The sequence below is a fragment of the Megachile rotundata genome, chromosome 11, assembly GCF_050947335.1.
Source record: "Megachile rotundata isolate GNS110a chromosome 11, iyMegRotu1, whole genome shotgun sequence".
Taxonomy (NCBI): Eukaryota; Metazoa; Arthropoda; class Insecta; order Hymenoptera; family Megachilidae; genus Megachile; species Megachile rotundata.
Genome location: NC_134993.1, coordinates 10575013 through 10600868, shown reverse-complemented (window position 1 = coordinate 10600868; position 25856 = coordinate 10575013). Strand labels below are relative to the sequence as shown.

General features: G+C 34.2%; 1 protein-coding gene across 9 annotated transcripts in view; it reads right to left on the bottom strand.

Moving 5' to 3' along the window:
• The window catches only part of nrm (neuromusculin), a 544158-nt gene that overhangs the window by 118710 nt on the left and 399592 nt on the right, over positions 1-25856 (bottom strand). For all 9 annotated transcript variants that reach the window (XM_076537545.1, XM_076537543.1, XM_076537548.1 and 6 more), the window contains exons 6-7: positions 21894-22078; positions 9695-9845 (exon numbers count right to left, since the gene is read on the bottom strand). In XM_076537545.1, the coding sequence (XP_076393660.1) occupies positions 9695-9845; positions 21894-22078 (336 nt within the window). The remainder of the gene's footprint in view (positions 1-9694; positions 9846-21893; positions 22079-25856) is intronic.

Sequence of the window (25856 nt, the reverse complement as noted above, 5' to 3'; positions counted from 1 at the left end):
AATTTTGACTTAAATAAATATTCACTGCAATATATTCAGAGGGAATTGAAAAAAAAATGAAATAGATAGTTCATGTAATTTTAAATATAATAAAACATTTCAAATAATTATATAAAGCTTGTTTAATTATATAAGATATTATGCAAGTTTTAATTTTAGTAAATTTTTAATAAATAATAAGGATCACTACTAGTAATTATGAAGTTTTCTAGTTCATTTATAAATTTCCAAACTTTGAAACTTTCAAATTTTTAAGTTTCTCATTTAAAAATTTCTAAATTCCCAAGTTTCAAGATTCTCAAATTTCCAATTTTCTAATTTTTCTAACCTTAGTTTTGCAATTTTGTAATTTTGGGAATTTCCAATTTTCCAATTTTCCAATTTTCCAATTTTCCAATTATCTAATTTTCCTATTTTCCATTTTTCCAATTTCCTAATTTTCTGATTTAAAAATTTTTCAATTTCTCAATTTTCCTATTTTCCAATTTCCCAATTTCCCAATTTGCAATTTTGTAATTTTCTAATTTAATAATTTTTCAATTCTCCAATTTTCTAATTTTCTGATTTAATAAATTTTCAATTTCCTATTTTCCTATTTTTCAATTTTCTAATTGGCAATTTTGTAATTTTCCAATTTTCCAATTTTCCAACTTTCAACTTTTCCAATTTTCCTATTTTCTAATTATCAAATTTTCCCATTTTCCCATTTTCCAATTTTCCATTTTTCCAATTTCCTAATTTTCTGATTTAATAATTTTTCAATTTCTCAATTTTCCTATTTTTCAATTTTCCAATGGGCAATTTTGTAATTTTCCAATTTTCCAGTTTTCCAGTTTTCCAATTTTCTAATTCTCCAATTCTCGAATTTGCAATTTTGTAAATTTTTCCAATTTTCCAATTTGTAAATTGTGGAATTTTCAACTTTCCAAATTTCTAAATTTCAAAATTTCCATATCCCATAATTCCCATTTGCCTGATTCCAAAATCCCCAAAATCCCAAAACCCAAATCCTGCAATCCCCAAAATCCCAAAACCCAAATCCTCCAATCCCCAAAAATTCAAGATCACCTAAAATCCACACTCCACCCATACTCAAACCACTCCCAACCCCCAACCCTAAATCCCACAATGCACCTTCCCAAATCAATTGCCAGCGCAACATCCAAATATGTGCATCCTCCGCTCCGACACGCCATCTATAAGCTTGCTCGTCCGCGGAAAACACTTCGCAAAAAAGAGGTTCGCCCCGGAAGATTCTGGAAATATGTCGCCGGCGAGGCGTCTGGAATTAAAATAACGCGTGCACGTGCGCGCTGCAAGAAGTCCCAGGAAGCGGAAGGCGAAGCTTTGTCCGCGTTCCGAGATATGTTTAAACACGTCGGCGCAAAATGTCCGGCATAAAACAAAACGTTCCTCGTAAGTATTACCGTAGTCGCGAGAGTGGCCTGTCTGGAGGAAAAGAGTGAAGTTGGACACGCGCCAGGGCCGCGAGTTTCTCGTTTCCAATCCGTGGATAGTTTTCGTGCTGGCTGCAAAACGAAACCCATCCACGGAACAGAAACTGGAAACGTCAACGGGACGTACGACTATCTATCTTCCTTTTTCGTATCGCTCCGACAGGATCTTCCATCCCGGGCACGTAATTGAAAGATACAAGGAGTTGGCTTACAAGGGATGGGATTATCGGGACTACCATCGAAATTTACCACCTTTCTCGCTGAAGGGGACACGAAATACTCATCTTTCTTTTCCTTTCTCGTTTTTGTCTTTTAATAAAAATACGGTGGGAGATTCTTCTGGAGGAACCTTCATTTTGTTTAATTTGACTGGGATGTGAATTTGGGAGCGATGAAAGTGTAGGAATTCGGCCATTTTGTTGTCAAGTCTTTGTATAGACAAGTATCGTCAAGTTTTTACATCGTCACGTTATCATAATGCTGCATTGGAATAGTGTATTATCATCAATTCATCATATAGTTATATCATCATCATATTAGTATCATATTAGTATCATATAGTGTCATAATAAAGTATTATGATAACATCATTCTTATAACTTGTTATCATACGACCGAAACGTGCTGTCATAACTTTGCATAGTCACTACATACTATCATATTATGATAACTTGTTATGGTACAAGTATGTGTTGTCATCATGTCGCTATTCTGCAATATGATTTTACCATATCATATCACTATACGAATTCATCATATCGTTGTATCGTCATCAGATCACTGTTATATTGTGTCAGAATAACATATTATCATAACAACATTATTACAGCTTGTTATCATACGAGCGAAACGTGCTCTCATAACTTTGCATAGTCACTACATGCTATCATATTATGATAACTTGTTATGGTACAAGTATGTGTTGTCATCATGTCACTATTGTGCAATATGATTTTACCATATCATATCACTATACGAATTCATCATATTGTCGTATCGTCATCATATCACTATTATATTGTGTTAGAATAACATATTATCATAACATCATTATTACAACTTGTTATTGTACAAGAGTGTGTTTTTACAGCATCACGTCATTACTATGTAATATGATTTTAACATATCGTAGCATCAATTCATAACATTATTGTATCATCATTACATTACTATCATATTATCATCATGTCCTACCATCATAGCCTATTATTGTAATATCATTATTATAGCTTGTTACTGTACGAGTTCTCACAGCATCATGTCATTATTGAGTAGTATGATTTACCATATCATAGCATCAATTCATCACATTATTCTATCGTTATCATATTAGTATCATATTATCATCACGTTCTGTCATCATAACGTATTATTATAATGTTATTATTATAGCTTGTTATTGCACAAGTATGAGTTCTCACTGTGTAGTATGATTTACCCATATTATAGCATCAATTCATCACATCATTGTATCGTTATCATATTAGTATCATATCATCATCACGTTCTGTCATCATAACGTATTATTATAATGTTATTATTATAGCTTGTTATTGCACAAGTATGAGTTCTCACTGTGTAGTATGATTTACCCATATCATAGCATCAATTCATCACATCATTGTATCGTTATGATATTAGTATCATATTATCATCACGTTCTGTCAACATAATGTATTATTATAATATTATTATTATAGCTTGTTATTGCACAAGTATGAGTTCTCACTGTGTAGTATGATTTACCATATCATAGCATCAATTCATCACATCATTGTATCGTTATCATATTAGTATCATATTATCATCACGTTCTGTCAACATAATGTATTATTATAATGTTATTATTACAGCTTATTATTGTACAAGTATGAGTTCTCACTGTGTAGTATGATTTACCATATCACAGCATCAATTCATCACATCATTCTATCGTTATCATACTAGTATCATATTATCATCACGTTCTGTCAACATAATGTATTATTATAATGTTATTATTATAGCTTGTTATTGCACAAGTATGAGTTCTCACTGTGTAGTATGATTTACCATATCACAGCATCAATTCATCACGTCCTTGTATCGTTATCATACTAGTATCATATTATCATCACATCCTGTCATCATAATGCATTATCATAACATCATTATTATAACTTGTTATCATACAAGGATAACGTGTTGTAATATCTTTGTACAGTTACAATATATTATCATATTATGTATCATAACATATTAACATAATATAAATTTATCATGTCATTGTATCATCATAATATACAGTTCCTGACCAACAAATTATCATAATGTATCATAGTATCAACTCATCATATATTTATATCATCATACTACAGTCATATTATCATCATATTGTGTTATCATAACTCATTACCATATCATCAGAAAAATGATGAAAAGCAGCAAAATTTACAAAAATATCACAAATTACAAACCATCACAGATTATTACAAATTATTATTTGTAGAGTCCCAAGTTATAATATCTTAATATTTACAATAATTTTAAATTATTTGCTTTAATTTAATGACATTATTAATTACAATTTACATCATAGTATTTGCAATTCAATTTATACTGAATTTATTTCGAAATTCACCTGACAATATTTATTTCAATTTAATGATACTATTAATTACTATTTATATGATCACATGTGCAATATAAATTGTGTTACATTTATTTTCAAATTCAAATTACAATAATTCATATATATTTATTTTAATTTAATGACACTATTAATTACAATTTATATGCTCACATTTGCAATATAAATTGTCTTAAATTTATTACCAAATTCAATTTACAAAAATGTACAATTATTTGGTTTAATTTAACGAAATTATTAATTACTATTTATATGATCACATGTGCAATATAAATTGTGTTACATTTATTTTCAAATTCAAATTACAATAATTCATATATATTTATTTTAATTAAATGACACTATTAATTACAATTTATATGCTCACATTTGCAATATAAATTGTCTTAAATTTATTACCAAATTCAATTTACAAAAATGTACAATTATTTGGTTTAATTTAACGAAATTATTAATTACTATTTATATGCTCACATTTGCAATATAAATTGTATTAAATTTATTACCAAATTCAATTTTAAAAAATGTACAATTATTTGGTTTAATTTAACGAAATTATTAATTACAATTTATATGGTCACATTTGCAATATAAATTGTATTAAATTTATTACCAAATTCAATTTTAAAAAATGTATAATTATTTGCTTTAATTTAATGAAATTATTAATTACAATTTATATAGTGACATTTACGATATTAAGATTGTATTAAACTTATTAGAAAATTCAATATACAAAAACTAACAATAATTTAGTTTAATTTAACGAAATTATTAATTACAATTTATATCTTCACACTTGTAATATAAATTGTATTAAATTTATTACCAAATTCAATTTTAAAAAATGTACAATTATTTGGTTTAATTTAACGAAATTATTAATTACAATTTATATAGTGACATTTACGATATAAATTGCATTAAATTAATTATCAAATCCAATTTACAATAATTACAATTTATTTCTTCAATTTAACCATCGTATTAACATTGTCATGTCCGCGGTTCAAACTGCATTACACCAGAAGCACTTCACCGTTTTCAAATAATTCCGTCATTTAGTGAATTTTTCGAGGACCACAAATTCGCTCGAATTTCACCACATCTCTATGAAAGAGTACTTCACTGTAATTTCAGGTCGGGTTAAATTACCCCGAAAATTCGAAACACGTAACTGGCGATATAACGAATTCAATAAAGAATCCCAGCCACTTTTCTGCTAATAAAATCGCGGAATATTAAAGAGATCTAATAGCCATTAAAAGGGAATCGAGATTATAACAAGCGTTTAAGTCTTTTAATGGCGGACGCCAGTGTGAAAATATGGGTCACGCGTACCACTACGTATTATGCTTTAAAGCGAAATATGATATCATGATCGAATAATGGAGTAATCGCATTAAAACCTCGATTCGCTTTTTAAGCCGGCGTGGATTCTACGTTCTACGAATTTATTATTACCCTTTCGCTGTTTTTCGATCTTTTAGGCGGATTATAAGCTCAATTTTTTTTTTTGTGTACTTTAAGCACTTCGGATATAGGTTTAATAGGTATTATAGGCGAATGATTAATTGGGGTATTTCGTGCTTGTTGTTGCCGGAATTTTAGGGGAGGTGCTTGTCTGATAATGGTGCACGCAAATTTTATTAATTCGTGAGATTACAAGTTCGCAGATTTTTGTACATGCGGATTTTCGAATTTTCAGAATTCGAATTTAACAAATTCCCAATTTCCCACTTTTTCACTTTTCCACTTTCCCAATATTCCAATTTGCCAATTGTGAAATTTCCCAATTTTCCTAATTTCCACATTTCCAATTTTCCCAATTTCCCATTTTCTCAATTTCCCACTTTTACAATTTAGCAATCTTCCAATTTGGACTCTTGCAATTCTGGAATTTACTAATATTCCAATTTTTCATTTTCCCATTTTCCCATTTTCCCATTTTCTCATTTTCCCAATTTTCCAATTTAGCAATCTTCCAACTCGGAATCTTGTAATTTTGGAATTTACCAATATTCCAATTTTTCATTTTCCCAATTTCCCATTTTCTCAGTTTCCCATTTTCTCAATTACCCATTTTCCCAATTTCCCATTTTCTCCATTTCCTAATTTTCCAATTTAGCAATCCTCCAACTTGGAATCTTGCAATTCTGGAATTTACCAATATTCCAAATTTTCATTTTCCCATTTTCTCAATTTTTCAATTTCCCAATTTTCGAATTTACCAATCTTTCAATTTGCAATCTTGCAATTCTGGAATTTACCAATATTCCAATTTTTCATTTTCCCTATTTCCCCAATTTTCCACTTTTCCCATTTTCTCATTTTCCTATTTCCTAATTTCCTAATTTCCTAATTTCCTAATTTCCTAATTTCCTAATTTCCTAATTTCCTAATTTCCTAATTTCCCAATTTCCTAATTTCCTAATTTTCTAATTTCCTAATTTCCTAATTTCCAAATTTCTAGACTCTTAAATTCCAAAGAGAAAATTTTAAAGTTAAAAAACACAAAATTCTCAAAGTACAAACAGTATAACAAACTATAAAACACAATTCGCCACCGAATGTTATGGTTCATGCAATAATTGCGAGACTATAAAAATCTTGAAAATATTTGGAGTTCTCAAAGATATTCCGAAGATATTCTTCGTGGAGTGACAGAATTACAAATCGAAAGAACGGCTGAAATTAAAAATTGCGATCGAATGCATGTTTCATGGAATTTTCCATCCGTGGTGCTTCTCAAACGGAACGATTCGCATACATTTGTCTTCAAAGGAACGATTGAAATGAAATTTTCCTCCAGAGACATCTCTCGTTCGCGAAAAGTTTGCAGAGAATAGTCTCTAATTTAGTCTTAACGTATCTGCTGGAAGAATGAAGATAAGTAACGATCTTCCTTCCAATTTTTGTTGATTCGGGTGTACTTTGAGTATTATAGTATGCAGATATTATTATATATTCAAAAAGTATAGCAAACATACATATAATGTATAATACACCATGTACGGTATACAATTTGTATATGTACAATTTGCAATGTACAATATGTTATGCATGTATTATATATTGTATAAAATATGGTACATAATATATTATAGAACATACAATATGCAATACGTAATATATTTACAGTATACATTGTGTAATATACAATAATATACAATATAATATAACATAATATATAATATAATATGAGTACAATACGTGTACAATACGTACATTGCAATTTTATTGTCAGAAATAGTTGATTTTATTGTACAACACGTTTTGTGACTCTACCTACGTTTGAATTTGCCGCGCGTATCAAGCAACATGGCGGCGCTCACTGTTCGTGCAAGATATCTCAGTTAACATTGGTTAGACAAGAATTATTTCGATGTTATCAATAATTTTAGTGTCTAAATTTTGGTAGGATATGTTTATACAGATGTTATAATGATTTTTGCAGTGAAAATACTGCTAAAATACAATAAAATAACTATTTAACTTACTTTTTAGAATCTTACGAGCACCACGAGACGCAAACAATATGGCGGATATTGAAAACTGCGATATTAATGGCGATAATTTTTATGTTATCATTAATTGTAGTATCTTAACTTTACTGAAACATCTTTTATAAATATTTTAACAATTTTTACAGCAAAAATAACGTTAATAATCTATGAAATAACTACTTAACATACATTTTACGAATTTTCGAGCGTCACGAAGGAAAAACAACATGGCTGAAATGAAATACTATATTCCTTGCAACAATTTTGAAGTTTATTAATAATGCAATTGTTTAAACCTTGATATACCATCTTGCATAAAATATTCTAACAATTTTTACATTAAAAATAACGTTAATAATCTATGAAATAACTGCTTAACCTACATTTTACGAATTTTCGAGCGCCACGAAGGAAAAACAACATGGCTGAAACGAAATACTACATTCCTTGCAAGAATTTTGAATTGTTACAAGTTTATTAATAATGCAATTGTTCAAACCTTGATATACCATCTTGCATAAAATATTATAACAATTTTTACATTAAAAATAACGTTAATAATCTATGAAATAACTACTTAACCTACATTTTACGAATTTTCGGGCGCCACGATAGAAAAGCAACATGGCTGAAACGAAATACTACATTCCTTGCAAGAATTTTGAATTGTTACAAGTTTATTAATAATGCAATTGTTCAAACCTTGACATACTATCTTGCACAAACTATTATAACAATTTTTACACTAAAAATACCACTAACAATCTACATTATAACTACTTAACCTCCAACAGCCACAAAGCGGAAACACGTCCGAAATTAAAAATGGCGATCGAATGTATATTTCATGAAACTTTTCGCTTCCCAAACGGTTCGCATTCGTCTTCAAAGGAACAATTGAAAAGAAATTTTTCTCCAGAGATACCTCGCGAGTGAAGAATAGTCTCCAATTTAGTCTCAGCATCCGCAAGAACAAAGGTACTAAATTTTTTGTTTGATCCAATATAATCGGAATTAACTTCGTTGTGTATCCTGTTTTATCGCACCCTTTTCAATTCACCTCACCACGGAAGAATCATAGATTCAATTAAGCGAATTAGGTTAGGTGGATGTTCATTCGAGTGGCTTTCGGAAAGATAAAAAAGTTTTAATTGGGCTAAAAATTTTTTAATTATTCGCCGATTGTGCCATTATCGAAATTCAGGTGATTATGAAAATTCCTTTTTATTGGAAAATTGTGTTATTTATTTTTATTAATTTTTTAGCTATGTTACAGACGATTGACTCCGAAATTTTTAACGTACGGTTACATCACGGAATTTTTTAATAAAAGCAGTTGGAAAATAATTAAGGAAATACAGTGGTAGAGGGAAACTTGCTCTTCCATTCGATTCCACGAATTCGGTTTATAAAATAGAGATTAAACTAGCTTTCGCTTGTAAGTAGTTGAAACGCTGTTAAAAATGAACTCGCATGGAAGTATTAACAGAACACAGAGTTATTACATGTTTTTAAGGCTAATCTTGTATTTAATAATAAAGAACTTTGTACAAGCTTCTGAAGAGGTTTTGCAGCTAATTAAAAGTTCATACTAATGTATTACAAATTTCAAGTGTATCAAATTTTAATTGAAGTTTTGATGTCTTAACTTGATGTAAAATCCTGCTTTTCGCTTTAAAATGATTTGGTACTTGGTACTCATAACCTCAAAACTGTTCCTCGAAGGTTTTTCGTAATTACTAGAAAATTTCACAGGAAAAAAATTTAGAGTGACTTTATTGAGTGACTTCAGACGCTAAATACTGGAAGCGTTCTTCAGAAAAGATCCTTGTAAAACCTTACTAAATGCTTCACTTATCTTAAAACGTCAACCATTCTGTTTAAAAACAATATAGACCACTAAAATAGCAAACAAGCACAGTATTCAAGGACCATAAATCCACCGCGAATTACTTTAACCTCACTTTCCTGCTCGTGAAATATGAAAAACAAAATGGCTTCTAACCTCTGCTTTCAGAGAGGCTATTCGAAGAGCAGCGAAAGGATACGTTCGTTATGGGAAATCGAAGAAACGAAAACACTGGGAAGTGTGCTTTACTTACATAAAACTTCGATCGTGGTTGATTCTTTCATGGGTTTCAGATCCTCGGAACGCGTGACCGAGTTTTCGGCGTAACACTTGAACGTTCTTCCATTGTCGTATTCTGTGGCCGTAAAGGCTAGGTAACTTATGGTTTCTGACGTGCCGTCCTCCTGTGAACAAACGTCAAGTACACATTAAATCGTATAGTGTAAAATTTATAATAATAAACGAATATCAATAATTGATGAATGAACATTGATCTGAATTAACGCTAGGTTTATGAAACAACCTTGTTTTGAAGTATCAAATATGAAAGTTAGAAATATGGCAGTTGGATAATTTGATAACTTAATAATTACAACCTAATCTAGACGCCAACCTACCTGGACGCTAACCTAACCTAGATGCTAACCAACCTACCTGGACGTTAACCTAACCTAGATGGATGCCAGAAGCTTATAGTCTACCAGTTGCCAGAATGAGTGCACTTCAAATTTCGAGCTACCGTAAACATACAGGTGGAACAAGAGACGCAGAGATTTTAAAGTCCAAACGATTAAACCTGTCCGAAACTATCGAAAACGATACCGAACACGATTATCGTTGATTTCACGACGACCGACGTCGATGACGACCAAGTATTGTCGTCGACGATGAGTTATAGAGCTTCAACGTGCTTCCAGTCGATCTATGTGTGAAAAATTATCGAAACGATACCAAACGGTTTTTTATCGATTCGACGATCGACGTCGACGGGTTCCTGTCGCTGTCAAAATCTATACGGCAAATTTAGGCTGTCTCAGGAGTCTACCCTCGAAATTTCAAGTCGGAGGACGCAAAATGGCGGCCTGTAGACAAACAAACAGACAAATGCAGATCGAGTCGCAGGAACATACGTTCGGCAAAAATGGCGGAGGAGAAATTTATAACCACGTGTGTGATATTAGCTTGGTGTCTATAATTTTTTAATATAGTACTGATGTTTATTAGTATGAAACAGTATGTGGTAGTACAGCAGTACCTGAAAGTAGTGATTCATTTTATTATATTTGTTACTGTGATTTGTATGAATATCAGGTCGTATTAAACTCTGTGAGGTTATATTTATCGGTCGGTCACTTATCGAGCGGCTATTGTACTTCTAAGTAATTTTTACAAAATATCAAAGACAATACAATGAAATTAGCATACATAATTATCGAAATTTGTTACTGTGATTCGTATGAATATTAGGTTTTAGTAAACTTTGTTAGGATATATTTATTGATCGGTCATTTATCGAGCAGCTATTGTACTTCTAAGTAGTTTTTACAAAATATTGAAGACAATACAATAAAATTAGCATACATAATTATCGAAATTTGTTACTGTGATTCGTATGGATATTAGGTTTTAGTAAACTTTATTAGGATATATTTATCGATCGGTCATTTATCGAGCAGCTATTGTACTTCTAAGTAGTTTTTACAAAATATCAGAGACAATACAATGAAATTAGCATACAGAATTATCGAAATTTGTTACTGTGATTCGTATGAATATTAGGTTTTAGTAAACTTTGTTAGGATATATTTATCGATCGGTCATTTATCGAGCGGCTATTGTACTTCTAAGTAGTTTTTACAAAATATCAGAGACAATACAATAAAATTAGCATACAGAAATTATCGAAATTTGTTACTGTGATTCGCATGAATATTAGGTTTTAGTAAACTCTGTGAGTTTATATTTATCGGTCGGTCACTTATCGAGCGACTATTGTACTTCTAAGTAATTGTTACAAAATATCAAGGGCAGTACAATAAAATTTGCATACAGAAATTATCGAAACTTGTTACTGTGATTCGTTTGAATACTAGGTTTAATAAACTTTGTTAGGTTATATTTATCGATCGGTCATTTATCGAGCGGCAATTGTACTTCTAAGTAATTACAAAATATCAGCGACTAATAATACAATAAAATTAACATATAGACGAAGAATATTTCTACATTTAACATTTAATTTCTCCACTATAATCATTACATCTAACATTTAATTTTTATTACGATTACTACCAGTAAGCGGCTACTTATCAAGCGGTTATTTACCAAGTAAGTTTAAACAGTTACAAAACACTAAACACAGTGAATTAATAAATTAAACTATATTAATTTATAAATTGTTATAATACTTCCAATCAAAAATATAAAATATCTACATCTCTTCATGTTTTACCGAAAACTATTTAATAAACCACATTCGCCAATCACCGATACCTAATTACTGCTATCAATATCCAAAAAATTCGCTCCAGAACTTTATTAAAATCGATTATCCCGTAAAATGGCGTTCGAAGCGGGGGAATAAAGTTATCTGTTTCCAATTAGATGTTTTCAATAATATCGACTTTCGCTTCGGGCTAACTCCGATGGCGGTTTATATTAACAAATGAAGTTTCGGCATCCATCGTGCTAAACACGTTCAAACTCGAACGCGCAAAAATCATGGTACCTTAAAGGGCAACGAATCGCGCAACGAGCAATAAACGCGTTCATATTTCTTCGAGATTCATTTTGATATCGCGCTGGCAACGAAGAAACGAAAGCAGTGTATGGTGTTTTTTTCTCTGTCCGTATTTCTGTTTGTTTTTGACGAATGTCGAGCTGGAAACAAAAGGCCGGCAGAAAGGGGAAAAATGCCAGAGTGGCCGTGCAATCTGCGTACACAGCGTTCGTGAAACCATCACTTTAATTATTTCGGCTCTCCTTTTTTTTTGCACGTCACGTTTCGGTTGTTCCGCGATCCGCTCGTCACGGGCAGTACACGCTCTTTGCTGGAAATACGCGCGACAATTTTATGCGATTTGAATATTCTACCGATCACTGCTTTCGTTAATTCGTGAATTCTTTATGGACGGGTGTCTTCTTGTCGCGAGTACTGAAATACAATGCAATTTGACAGATTTGGGTTAAGGGTATTAAGTACACTTTTTAATATACTTTGTATTAAGGTACGAAGAGCATAATATTCTGGGACGGTGTTTCATAATTTTTAATTGCGTTAAACATTTTTAATAATCTTTGTGAAATGCGAAAAGTCATATACATGAAATGATAAACGCTATATTATGTCCTATGTCTCTGAATACTGATATGTATGAACATATATGGACATGTTGAATGTTCTAAGTGTTGATATTCTTATATTCTATGTCTCTAGATAATAATATCCCTACGTTATATACTTGCAGACACTGATATTCCTATGTCCTATGTCTTAGAACACATATTTCCATGTATCATATCATCAAATGTTGATACTCCCCTGTCCTCTGTCACTAGATACTGATATTCCTATGTCCAATGTCTTTAAACACTGATAATCCCATATTCCATATCTCGGAATGTCGATATCTCTATATCCAGTGTCTCTAAATATTGATATTCCTATATCCGTTGTTCCATAATGCTGATGTTGTCCCATGCCTCCAGATATTGATACTCCTATATTCCATGTTTCTAAGCGTTGATATTCCTACACCCTATATTCTAATACGCTAATAATCCTATGTCCTATATCTCTAAATACTGATACTCCTATAACCACGTTCGTAAGTACTGATATCCCCATGTCCTAAGTCTCAGAAGACTGATATTCCTGTGGCACGTGTCTGTAAGTGTTGATATTCCTACCCCTATGTCATTAAATGCTGACATTCCTATCTCTTATGTCCTTAGATGCTGACATTCCTATCCCCTGTGCCATTGGATGTTGACATTTCTATCCCATATGTCATTGGATGCTGACATTCCTACTTCCTGTGTCATTAGATGCTGACATTCCTATCTCCTATGTCCTTAGATGCTGACATTCCTACTTCCTGTGTCATTAGATGCTGACATTCCTATCTCCTACGTCATTGGATGCTGACATTCCTCTGTCGTACACTCTTAGATACTGATATTCTTATGTTCTATGTGCTGAGAAACTGATATTCCTAAGTCCCATGTACTCAGGTGCTGATATTCCTCTGCCCTATGTCCTAGACACTAATACTTCCACATCCCACGTCTTTAGATGCTGACATTCATCTATCATACACCTCTAGGCACTGATATGCTTATGTCCTATGTGCTGAGACACTGACATTCTTATATCCCATGCACCTAGATGCTGACATTCCACTGTCATATGTCTTTAGACCAAGATACTCTTGTGCTTCCTGCACCTAAATGCTGATATTCCTCTGCAGTATGACGTTACGTATTGATATGCCTATGTCATATGTTTTGAGACACTGACATTCCTATGCCCCTTATACCCAGATACTGATATTCCTTTGTCCTATGTCTCTAAGTCACTGATACCCCTATGTCCCAGAACTCTAGATGCTGACATTCCTCTATCATGTGGTCCTAGATGCTGATATTCCTCTATCATGTGGTCCTAGATGCTGACATTCCTCTATCATGTGGTCCTAGATGCTGACATTCCTCTATCGTGTGGTCCTAAATGCTGACATTCCTCTATCTTACACAACCTCAGATGCTTCTATGTCCACGTCCCATGTTCCTAGATTTATCTATCCCTGTATCCCACGTCCCCAGATGCTGCTGCCCATGTGTCTCATGTCCCTAGATGCTACCATTCATGCGTCCCATGTCTCTAAGTATTCCTATGTCCCATGACCCTAGATGTTGTTACCCATGTGTCCCATGTTCCTAGATGCTGCTACCCATGTGTCCCATGTCTCTAAATGCTTCTATGCCTATATCCCACGTCACTAAATGCTCCTGTCCCAATGTCCCACATCCCTACATCCTCCCATCCTTCTATCCCATATTCTCAAATGTTTCTATTCCCTCACCCCACGTCTCCAGATGCTACTATCCCTGTGTCCATGTTCCTAGATGCTGCTGTGTCTGTGTCCCATGTCCCTAGATGCTTGGGTGCATGTGTCCCATGTCTCTAAATGCTTCCATTCCTATGTCCTATGTTCCCACATACTGCTATCCCTGTGTCCCATCTCCTTATATACTGCTATCCATGTGTCCCATATCCCTAGATGCTTTTACCCTTTTATCCCACGTCACTAACTGCTTCTGTCCCATTGTCATATGGAAAGATGTAGGTCTTTCCACCCTTCTGTACCATATCCTCAGATGGCTCTACCTCTGTATCCCACGTCCCTAGGTGCTACTATCCCTGTGTCCTATGTTCCTAACTGCTTCTGTCCCAGTGTCCCACGTCCCTAGGTGCTATTATCCCTGTGTCCTATGTTCCTAACTACTTCTGTCCTAGTGTCCTATGTTCCTAGATGCTTGGGTGCCTGTGTCCCATGTCTCTAAATGCTTCTACTCTTATGTCCCATGTCCCTATATACTGCTATCCTTGTGCCCCATCTCCCTATATACTGCTACCCATGTGTCCCATATCCCTAGATGCTTCTACACCTATATCCCATGTCACTAACTGCTTCTGTCCCATTGTCCCATATCTCTACATCTTTCCACCCTTCTGTACCATATCCTCCGATAGCTGTACCTCTGTATCCCACGTCCCTAGGTGCTATTATCCCTGTGTCCTATGTTCCTAACTGCTTCTGCCCCAGTGTCCCATGTTCCTAGATACTTGGGTGCCTGTATCCCATGTCTCTAAATGCTTCTATTCCTATGTCCCATGTCCCTATATACTGCTATCCTTGTGTCCCATCTCCCTATAATACTACTACCATACGTCACATATCCCTAGAAGCTTCTGCCCTTTTATCCCACGTCACTAACTGCTTCTGTCCAAGTGTCCCACATCCCTACATCCTCCTATCCTTCCATCTTTCCATCCCATATCCTCAGACGCTTCCTCCCTCATCCAACGTCCCCACATAGTCCCTTCCTATACACATCCCAGACGCTGATATTCGTCCGACATGCGGCCGACCAAGTGTGAACAGCGTGATGTGTAGACAAAAAGATGGAGTGGACAGATCGGAAAGCTGTCGAGGCGATTCCACTTAATCTCGCGTTCGACCACGACGCGTGTTTGCATTGGCGAGCATTCATGGCATGTAATTACTTGGCTCTATGTAAATTCTGTCTGTTGCCGCGTACACACTGCCGTGCCATTCGATCGTTACGTCATTCGTGCCATAATCAGGTACTCGGTAAACAATGCTAATTATGATACCGCGACGCGTGAAATGGCAAACGCGAGAAACACAAATCTATAATCGTGATAATGCGACTCACGTCCTGGCCGGGACGATTAACCACTCGTTAAATACGAATGTCACGTGAGTCACCGACGGATGCCAACGGGAAACGAAATTTCTATTTACCTGCGGTCGGTATGGCAAACTTGTGAACTGTGGCTTCATCTTCGGAATTATTTTAGGTATGTAATTCATGATATCAATTTTGAAGCAAATCATCGAGTACTAAAATCATGTACAACGTAAACCAACTTCGCTTCAATTCAATATTTTCAAAATACAAAGAAAACCACATGCAGTAATTACTCGCAGCAATTTTCTAGAATTTTTGTGGCTGCAGCGAAAGGGATCCAATTAAACGTTATCGATAACAATTCACATTGCCCACAATAAATAATAGTTTCCGGAAAAGTTCGAACACTGAGGTACATCAATTGTTTAAAAGAAGTATAAAATTGGACTACGATCAATAATGTATTTAAATGATGAAATAATTGGGATTTTAAGAGCCATTTTTCTGCCGATTCAAAATGGCGCTAAGTGGCCTAAATAGCAAGGATTTGTTTGGACAGAAGGAAACTCGGTAGAATTTCTACCTCGGAATCTCGACTTCGCATTGAAAATTCAGAAGTCAATTACCCGTGGTTGTAGCAAGAATGAAGTTGAAGACGTGGCCAAATATGGTAATCGGATTTTTTATTCGACGATTTAAGTAGGAGTTGTAGTTGGATGTAGATGTCGTCATCATGGAGTTATAATGGCGGCATTTATGGAATATGTGGGACGTGGATGTTGGCGTTCTTTAACTCCTTGCTACGTAATGTCACATTTTGAGGCACTTTGCAGTTTGAATATGATAATGTGGCGTTCTTTCGAAAATTATGATGGTTATAATCTTGATAACCTAACCTAACCGACAGTTAAAACCCTGACAGTTAAAATCGTTAGCCCTAAATTAAAACGAACTACAATCTCAATAATCAATAATCCCGACAGCCTAAATTATAATAAACTAAAATCCTGAAAAACTAAAATCAAGACAGATAAAATCCCGACAGCTAAAATCCGGACAACTTATAATTCTTACAATTAAAATTCGGACTACTTATTATCCTGACAGCTAAAATTTTCTCAACCCAAAATCAAGACAAACTATAGCGCCAACAATAGAAAATTCTGACAGACCAAAATTCTGATAAACTAAAATCCTGACAGCTAAAATGCCGATAACTTAAAATCCTGACAAATTAAAACACTGACAACAAAAAATTCTAACAATCTAAAATCCTGACAAATTAGAATTTTAATATTCTAAAATCTTGACCACCTAAAGTTCCGATAACCTGACATCCTCACAGCTAAAATCCTGACAACCTAAAATCTTGACAGTTAAAATCCTGACAAACTAGAATCCCGCAAACAAAAATTCCAACAATCTAAAATTCTGACGAACTAATTTTCTAATGTCTTAAAATTTTGACCACCTAAAGTCCCGATAACCTAACATCCGGACAGCTAAAATCCCGATAATGTAACATCCCGACAGCTAAAATCCTGATAACCTAAAATCATGACAAACTAAAATCCCGCAACCCAAAATTCCAATAATCTAAAATTCTGACGAACTAAAATCCCAATAACCTAAAATCTTGGCAGCCAAAATCCCGACAACCTAAAGTCCTGCTAGCTAAAATCCTGCTAGCTAAAGTCCCGCAGTCTAAAATCCTGACAGCTATAATCCCGCTATCCAAAATTCCAATAATCTAAAATCCTGACAAACTAAAATACTAATAACCTAAAATCTGTGCAGCCAAAATCCCGACAACTAAATCCTTGCTAGCTAAAGTCCCGCAGTCTAAAATCCCGCTATCCAAAATTCCAATAATCTAAAATCTTGACAAACTAAAATCCCAATAACCTAAAATCTTGCCAACCAAAATCCCAACAACCTAAAGTCCTGCTAGCTAAAGTCCCGCAGTCTAAACTCCTGACAGCTATAATCCCGCTATCCAAAATTCCAATAATCTAAAATTCTGACAAACTAAAACACCAATAACCTAAAATCTTGCCAGCCAAAATTCCGACAACTAAATCCTTGCTAGCTAAAGTCCCGCAGTCTAAACTCTCGACAGCTATAATCCCGCTATCCAACATCTCTTACCAGTACAAAGTATATGCCATAAAGCAAATCATCTCAAACTTTGAGCTCAAAAATTTCAATCTAATTTCAATCTAATTGTAAATTGATTCACAGAAGTAATCCACAACAAATATTATCGATTTGCGTAATTCCTACAGGAGAATTAAAACAAGTGTAAGAAGAAAGCAATGAAAATTCATGGGATGATTCGATGCGTTCACGCTTTTTCGTTATATTCCTTCCGCGAATCGTGCGATGTTTGAAAGCTTCGTTTTAGTGTAAACGCGTTAACTCTCGAGCAATCAACTATCAATCGTTCGTACGATGTACTTGTCGCGTATGAAAAAGTGATTTCACAGATGAATAAAGTGTTTCGGGCTTGTCGTATCGGAAAATCATTTTACGTCATTTCGCTCGGCGAGGCTGTGATATCGTGTGTACCCTTGGGCGCAATTCGGACATCGCTTGAATTACGATAGAAATGAAAGCACAATACTTTTCCATTACTTGCAATCAATTTTAGGAATTAAATACGTATACTTGAAATTTTCAAGTAAGTTTATTTGCGGAAGGATAAATATTTCAATTTAAAATTTGTGAGGTTTTGAAATTTCTGATATTTTTAATTTTCATATTTTTAAGTTTAGAAGTTTTCAAATTTCTAAGAATTCAATTTTTCAATTTTTTAATTTTTCAATTTTTCAATTTTTCAATTTTTCAATTTTTCAATTTTTCAATTTTTCACTTTTTCAATTTTTCAATTTTTCAATGTTTCAATTTTTCAATTTTTCAATTTTTCAATTTTCCACTTTTTCAATTTTCCACTTTTTCAATTTTTCAGTTGTTTACTTTTTCAATTTTTAAATTACTCAATTTTCCAATTTTTCAATTTTTCACTTTTTCAATTATTCAATTTTCCAATTTTTCAATTTGCCAATTATTCAATTTTCCAATTTTTCCACATTTCCATTTTTCTATTTTTCCATTGTTCAATTATTCAATTTTTCAGTTATCTCATTTTACAATTATTCAATTATTCAACTGTTCAATTATTCAATTATTCAATTATTCAATTATTCAAGTATATAATTATTCAATTATTCAATTCTTCGATTCTTCGATTCTTCGATTCTCTGTTTCTTCAATTCTTCATTATTCAATTTTTCAATTATAGAATTATCCAATTACTCTTTTTTTCAATTGTTCAAATACTCAAGTATCCATGTATTTATAGTCACAGTTACTCAATTGTGCAAGTAAAGTTTAAATTTTCATGTTTTAAATTATTTTAGACCTCCATATTTACCAGATTCTGAACATACCATGTCTAGGCTGTATCTCCTAAATTGAACATCGTTAATAATCATGTTGCATCATGTTGCATTAATAACGAAATATTGTTGTCACATATAATGACGTGAAATATAGAAAATTCTAATCACAAAATAGAACATATATGTACGTTTATAGAGTCGTTTACAGGAATGACCAATTGAATTAATACGAAATTTGCGCAAAGCGTATTTGAATAATTCCTCCCTCGCTCCAAGTGTTGCCAACTACGGATTGTGTTTATTCAGCGGGCGAAGTTGTTTATTGCTGGTGAACTCGCTGCAAGAGACATCAAGTCGGCTTGCGAAGCGAGCACGCCGCTGTGTTACTTAAAATATGTTCGAACTGATGTCCAACTACGTAAACGCGACTTTAGAAACTACCGGCTTAATGAAAAACGAAGTTTGGAAAACCGAGATCCCGGAGAAACGGTGTCGAAGGCCTTCGAAACTATTGCCACGGATTTAACGATTCAACGAACGAAATTCGAATTAACATAAACAAGGCTAACGTCTAAATGCGTGCCAGAACTATAGACTCAAGTTAGGGGTTTCTCCCTAGGGGAAATGGTATCAAATTATAATTCGAGAGGAAATTATGTTGGGAGAAGCGCATGGATGTTCGTAGGTGTTATCGTTAATGTTATCTTACAGAATGTGTTCACTTGCTTTACCGTCTTATCAAGACTTAATTATGTATTCATTTTTATTTGTTTAATAATAATTTGTGGGATAATTAGCTAATTTGTTAAAACAATGTTGAACTAATTTGTTAAGCAAATGTTTAAATAATTTGTTAAGATCTAATGTTATTAAATATTTAGTATCAAATTGGTAATTACTTTATTAATTTATTGAAGGGTATTTTTATAATCTTAGATACTCTTGGTATATTACCATATTTGTTTTGTTAATTGAGTGAATTCATTTTTAACCTATTATTTTTCCATGTACTGTATTGTACTGTATCGTAACGTGTTAACGAAGAGAATGAAAGATTTAATATACTCTCGTTATATTGCATATTACGTTTTGTTGATTATGTTACTTTTCTTTTACCGTGTACTTACTATTTTTCTTTATAATAAACTTGATAATGAAGGAAGTAAAGAATTTCACACACTCTCGTTATATTGCATATTCCGTTTTGTTGATTGATTTCGATTTCTTTTACCGCGTACTTACTACCTTTCCTTACAATGAATGTGTTAACGAAGAAAATACAAAATTTAGTACACTTTTGTTATATCGCCGTTTTTCATTTTATCGATCGAGTGATTTCTCCTGCACCGTGTCCTTACTTTCCGTTATAGCGAACTTAGTAACGGAGAGAATAGAGGATTTAACACACTCTTGTTATATCGCCGTTTTGTATTTTGTTGATTGAGTGATTTCTCCTGCAGCGTGACCTTACTTTACGTTATAACGAACTTACTAATGCAGAAAATAAAGGATTTAACACACTCTTGTTATATCGCCGTTTCTCATTTTGTCGATCGAGTGATTTCTCCTGCACCGTGTCCTTATTTTTCGTTATAGAAAACTTATTAACGGAGAGAATAAAGGATTTAACACACTCTCGTTATATCGCCGTTTCTCATTTTGTCGATCGAGTGATTTCTCCTGCACCGTGTCCTTATTTTTCGGTATAGAAAACTTATTAACGGAGAGAATAAAGGATTTAACACACTCTCGTTATATCGCCGTTTCTCATTTTGTTGATCGAGTGATTTCTCCTGCACCGTGTCCTTATTTTTCGTTATAGAAAACTTATTAACGGAGAGAATAAAGGATTTAACACACTCTCGTTATATCGCCGTTTCTCATTTTGTTGATTGAGTGATTTCTCCTGTACCGTGTCCTCATTTTCCGTTATAGCAAATTTACTAATGCAGAAAATAAAGGATTTAGCACACTCTTGTTATATCGCCGTTTCTCATTTTGTTGATTGAGTGATTTCTCCTGTACCGTGTCCTCATTTTCCGTTATAGCAAATTTACTAATGCAGAAAATGAAGGATTTAACACACTCTAGTTATATCGCCGTTTCTCATTTTGTCGATCGAATGATTTCTCCTGCACCGTGTCCCTATTTTCCCATTATAGCAAACTTATTAACGAAGAAAATAAAGGATTTAACACACTCTCCTTATATTGCATATTTCATTCTGTCAACTGCCTTAATGTTCCCTCACCATGTATTCACTATTTCACCACATAATCAACAATATAATAAAGAATAGTGCCAACAGAATAAAGAATCCAACACTCTAATTATATTACCAAATACCAAAGAGGACAACGAATCTAACATACTGCCATGTTTCGTCTTCTCGACTAAATTTTCCTTTACCAATTTCCTCGTAACAAGCACGTTAACAAAGAGAATAAAGGATCTCTCGTTATATCGCCATGTTTTTCAAGTCAGCTCAATTCTCTTTCACCCTGTCCCTACTACTTCACGTAGCGAACTTGTTAACGAGGTGAATAAAAGATCAAGCATCGATCTTGCCGCATTAATTTTGCAACAGCGTGCTATTTCAAAAGCGATACTCACGTTCTCTTGCACTTTCGTCTCGAACATCTCGAATCTGTCGTTGCTCTCGTTCAAGTACTCGGTGCCATTTTGCCAGGTGACATTTGCTGCTGGCCTGGCTGCTCTGACGGTACATTGCAGGAGAATTTTCGTTCCTTGCACCACGTGACCTACTACCCCGTTTAGATCCATCTTCAGTGGACGGACTGCAAAGAATATCAATGACAAATTATTGCAAGGTCGACTAGACAAATTGGAAGTTATTAGATTGCTATATATATGGATAGGGAGAAGTACAGGATAAAATATGCACGTTGGGTATGTAGTCATGTGGCCATGTATAGAGAGTATGGATTTGTATTGTTAGAAATATGGAAGTTGGAAAATTTGAAAATTTAGGATGCAAGATAAATTTCTGTATTCTCAAATTAATACCTCAAATTTCCATATTCTCAAATTTTCATATTCTCAAATTTCCATATTTTCAAATTTCCATATTCCCAAATAATCCACCTTCTCAAATTTCCATATTCTCAAATTTCCACCTTCTCAAATTTTCATATTCTCCAATTTCCACCCTCTCAAATTTCCACCTTCTCAAGTTTCCACCCTCTCAAATTTCCATTTTCTCAAATTTCCATATTCTCCAATTTCCACCCTCTCAAATTTCCACCCTCTCAAATTTCCACCTTCTCAAATTTCCAACTTCTCAAGTTTCCACCCTCTCAAATTTCCACCTTCTCAAATTTCCATATTCTCCAATTTCCACCCTCTCAAATTTCCACCTTCTCAAATTTCCAGCTTCTCAAATTTCCAACTTCTCAAGTTTCCACCCTCTCAAATTTCCACCTTCTCAAATTTCCATATTCTCCAATTTCCACCCTCTCAAATTTCCACCTTCTCAAATTTCCAGCTTCTCAAGTTTCCACCCTCTCAAATTTTCACCTTCTCAAGTTTCCATCTTCTCAAATTTCCATCCTCTCAAATTTCCACTTTCTCAAGTTTCCACCTTCTCAAGTTTCCACCTTCTCAAATTTCCACCCTCTCAAATTTCCACCTTCTCAAGTTTCCATCTTCTCAAGTTTCCACCCTCTCAAATTTCCACCCTCTCAAATTTCCACCTTCTCAAGTTTCCACCTTCTCAAATTTCAACCATCTCAAATTTCCACCTTCTCAAGTACCCACCTTCTCAAATTTCAACCTTCTTAAGTTTCCACTTTCTCAAGTTTCCACCCTCTCAAATTTCCACCTTCTCAAGTTTCCACCTTCTCAAATTTCCATATTCTCAAATTTCTACCTTCTCAAATTTCCACCTTCTCAAATTTCCATATTCTCAAATTTCTATTGGTAATAAAAACGATACACGAATGAAAATTTACATTTTTCTCCATCTAACGGAATTAATCATCGTTAATATTTCTTCTTACATTCGCATGTTTCGTTTCACTTTTGTTCTCTGCTTTTCCTCACGTAATTCAATTGCGCATTTTGCAATCGTTCTTGAATAAATAGTTTACTCGTTCTATATATAATTTATTACGACACTTTATTCGACCACGGATCTCCTCGCCTTGAACAATTTCCACCCTCTCAAATTTCCATATTTTCAAATATCCACCTTCTCAAATTTCCAAATTGTGAATTAAATAATAATATGATAATGTTCGAGTATCATCGACTCATCATATCGATGCATCAAACCGATTAAAAGTTTCAAGTAAAATACGGGTGAAAATTGCTGAATGAGAATGGAGCGAAACGCTGTCAGATCGACGCAAACCGCGTCGAATAAAATACAAACAAAAGAGTAGCAGGGCGTTTAATCGTCTCGACGGTTGAAAAAGAATAAAGAAAAAAGGAAACGAATCGAAAGCGTAACCGATATCATACGGAGGAATAAAACGTGCTCGAACGTCGATTGATTCGTTTATTGAACGACCGTCTGTCGCAGACTCCGAGTTGTCCAATTACCCAATATGTCGTTTCAACTCGATACGTGATATCTCAGATAGTTAAAGTATCGATTTTTTTTGGAGGAAACTCAGTGAACTTTTGAGGGTGTGCCATCGACTTTATGGGAAATTCTGAGAGTTTTAATTATGTATTTTTGAAGTTGGGAGTTTGGGAGGTAGTGGGTTTTTAGGGTTTTAGAGTTGGGGTTTGGAATTTTTCCAATTTTTAAGGTCACAGATTTTGAAATTTTATAATTTCCAAATTCTCAAATTTTACAATTTTTAAATATTTATATTTCCAAATTTTACAATTTTTAAATATTTATATTTTCAAATTTTACAATTTTACAGTTTTCAAATTTCCACATACCCAAGTCCTTAAATTCTCAAATTTCCAAATTCCCAAACCTTCAACTTTTCAAATTTCCAAATATCCACCTTCTCAGATTTCCATATTCTCAAATTTCCATATTTTCAAATTTCCATCTTCTCAAATTTCCACCTTCTCAAATTTCCATATTTTCAAATTTCCACCTTCTCAAATTTCCGCCTTCTCATATTTCCACCTTCTCATATTTCCACCTTCTCATATTTCCACCTTCTCAAATTTCCACCTCATATTTCCACCTTCTCAAATTTCCACCTCATATTTCCACCTTCTCAAATTTCCACCTTCTCATGTTTCCACCTTCTCAAATTTCCACCTTCTCATGTTTCCACCTTCTCAAGTTTCCACCTTCTCAAGTTTCCACTTTCTCATATTTCCACCCTCTCAAATTTCCACCTTCTCAAATTTCCACGCTCTCAAATTTCCACCCTCTCAAATTCCCACCTTCTCAAATTTCCACCTTCCCAACTCTCCCACTTCCCAAATCCCCACCTCTCCAAATTTCAAAACTCCCAAACCGCCATCTCACAAGAAAAATAAAAGAAATCAATACTTAATGAAAGGTACGTATATAGAGATGTAATCTAATATACATATAGTCATCGGGTAGTAAACAAGCCGCGATAATCTCGCTTCATCTTCCTTTTCTTAATTACTGTTTCGCTTTAGCCACGGTAGAAGATTGATAGCATGCAATGTTGCATGTCCGGCAAGTTAGTTTTAATAAAGCTTTCGGTCACGTAAACGATCCCACTGTAATGTTCTATATATGAACTGCATCAAAACGGTGATGCTATCAGAATAACGTTTTAAATAATATTTTAGAAAATCATTCGTCAAATGATTGATGAGAAATGCACTCATGACGCGCTCTGGACATATTCATGACGCATTCTTAATACACTCGTGACGCACGCATGACGGATTTGTGACGCACTCTTCATGCGCTGTTGACATATTCGTGACGCACTCCTGACGCATTCGTGACGCACTCGTGACGAATTCGAGACGCATTCGTGACGCACTCATGACGAATTCGAGATGCTCTCTTGACATATTCATGACGCATTCCTGATGCATTCGTGACGCACTCATGACGCATTCGTGACGCACTCATGGCGAATTCTAGACGCACTCTTGACATATTCGTGACGCACTCCTGACGCATTCGTGACGCACTCATGACGCATTCGTGACGCACTCATGGCGAATTCTAGACGCACTCTTGACATATTCGTGACGCACTCCTGACGCATTCGTGACGCACTCATGACGCATTCGTGACGCATTCGTGACGCATTCGTGACGCACTCATGACGAATTCGAGATGCTCTCTTGACATATTCATGACGCATTCCTGATGCATTCGTGACGCACTCATGACGCATTCGTGACGCACTCATGGCGAATTCGAGACGCACTCTTGACATATTCGTGACGCACTCCTGACGCGTTCGTGACGCACTCATGACGAATTCGAGACGCATTCGTGACGCACTCATGATGAATTCGAGACACACTCTTGATATTCGTGACGCATTCTTGACATATTCGTGACGCACTCTTGAAGTATTCGTACTTCAGCTGTGATCAATTTTACTCGAATTTTTAATACGCTTCAGATTGGAGTTAAAGTTCAATTTA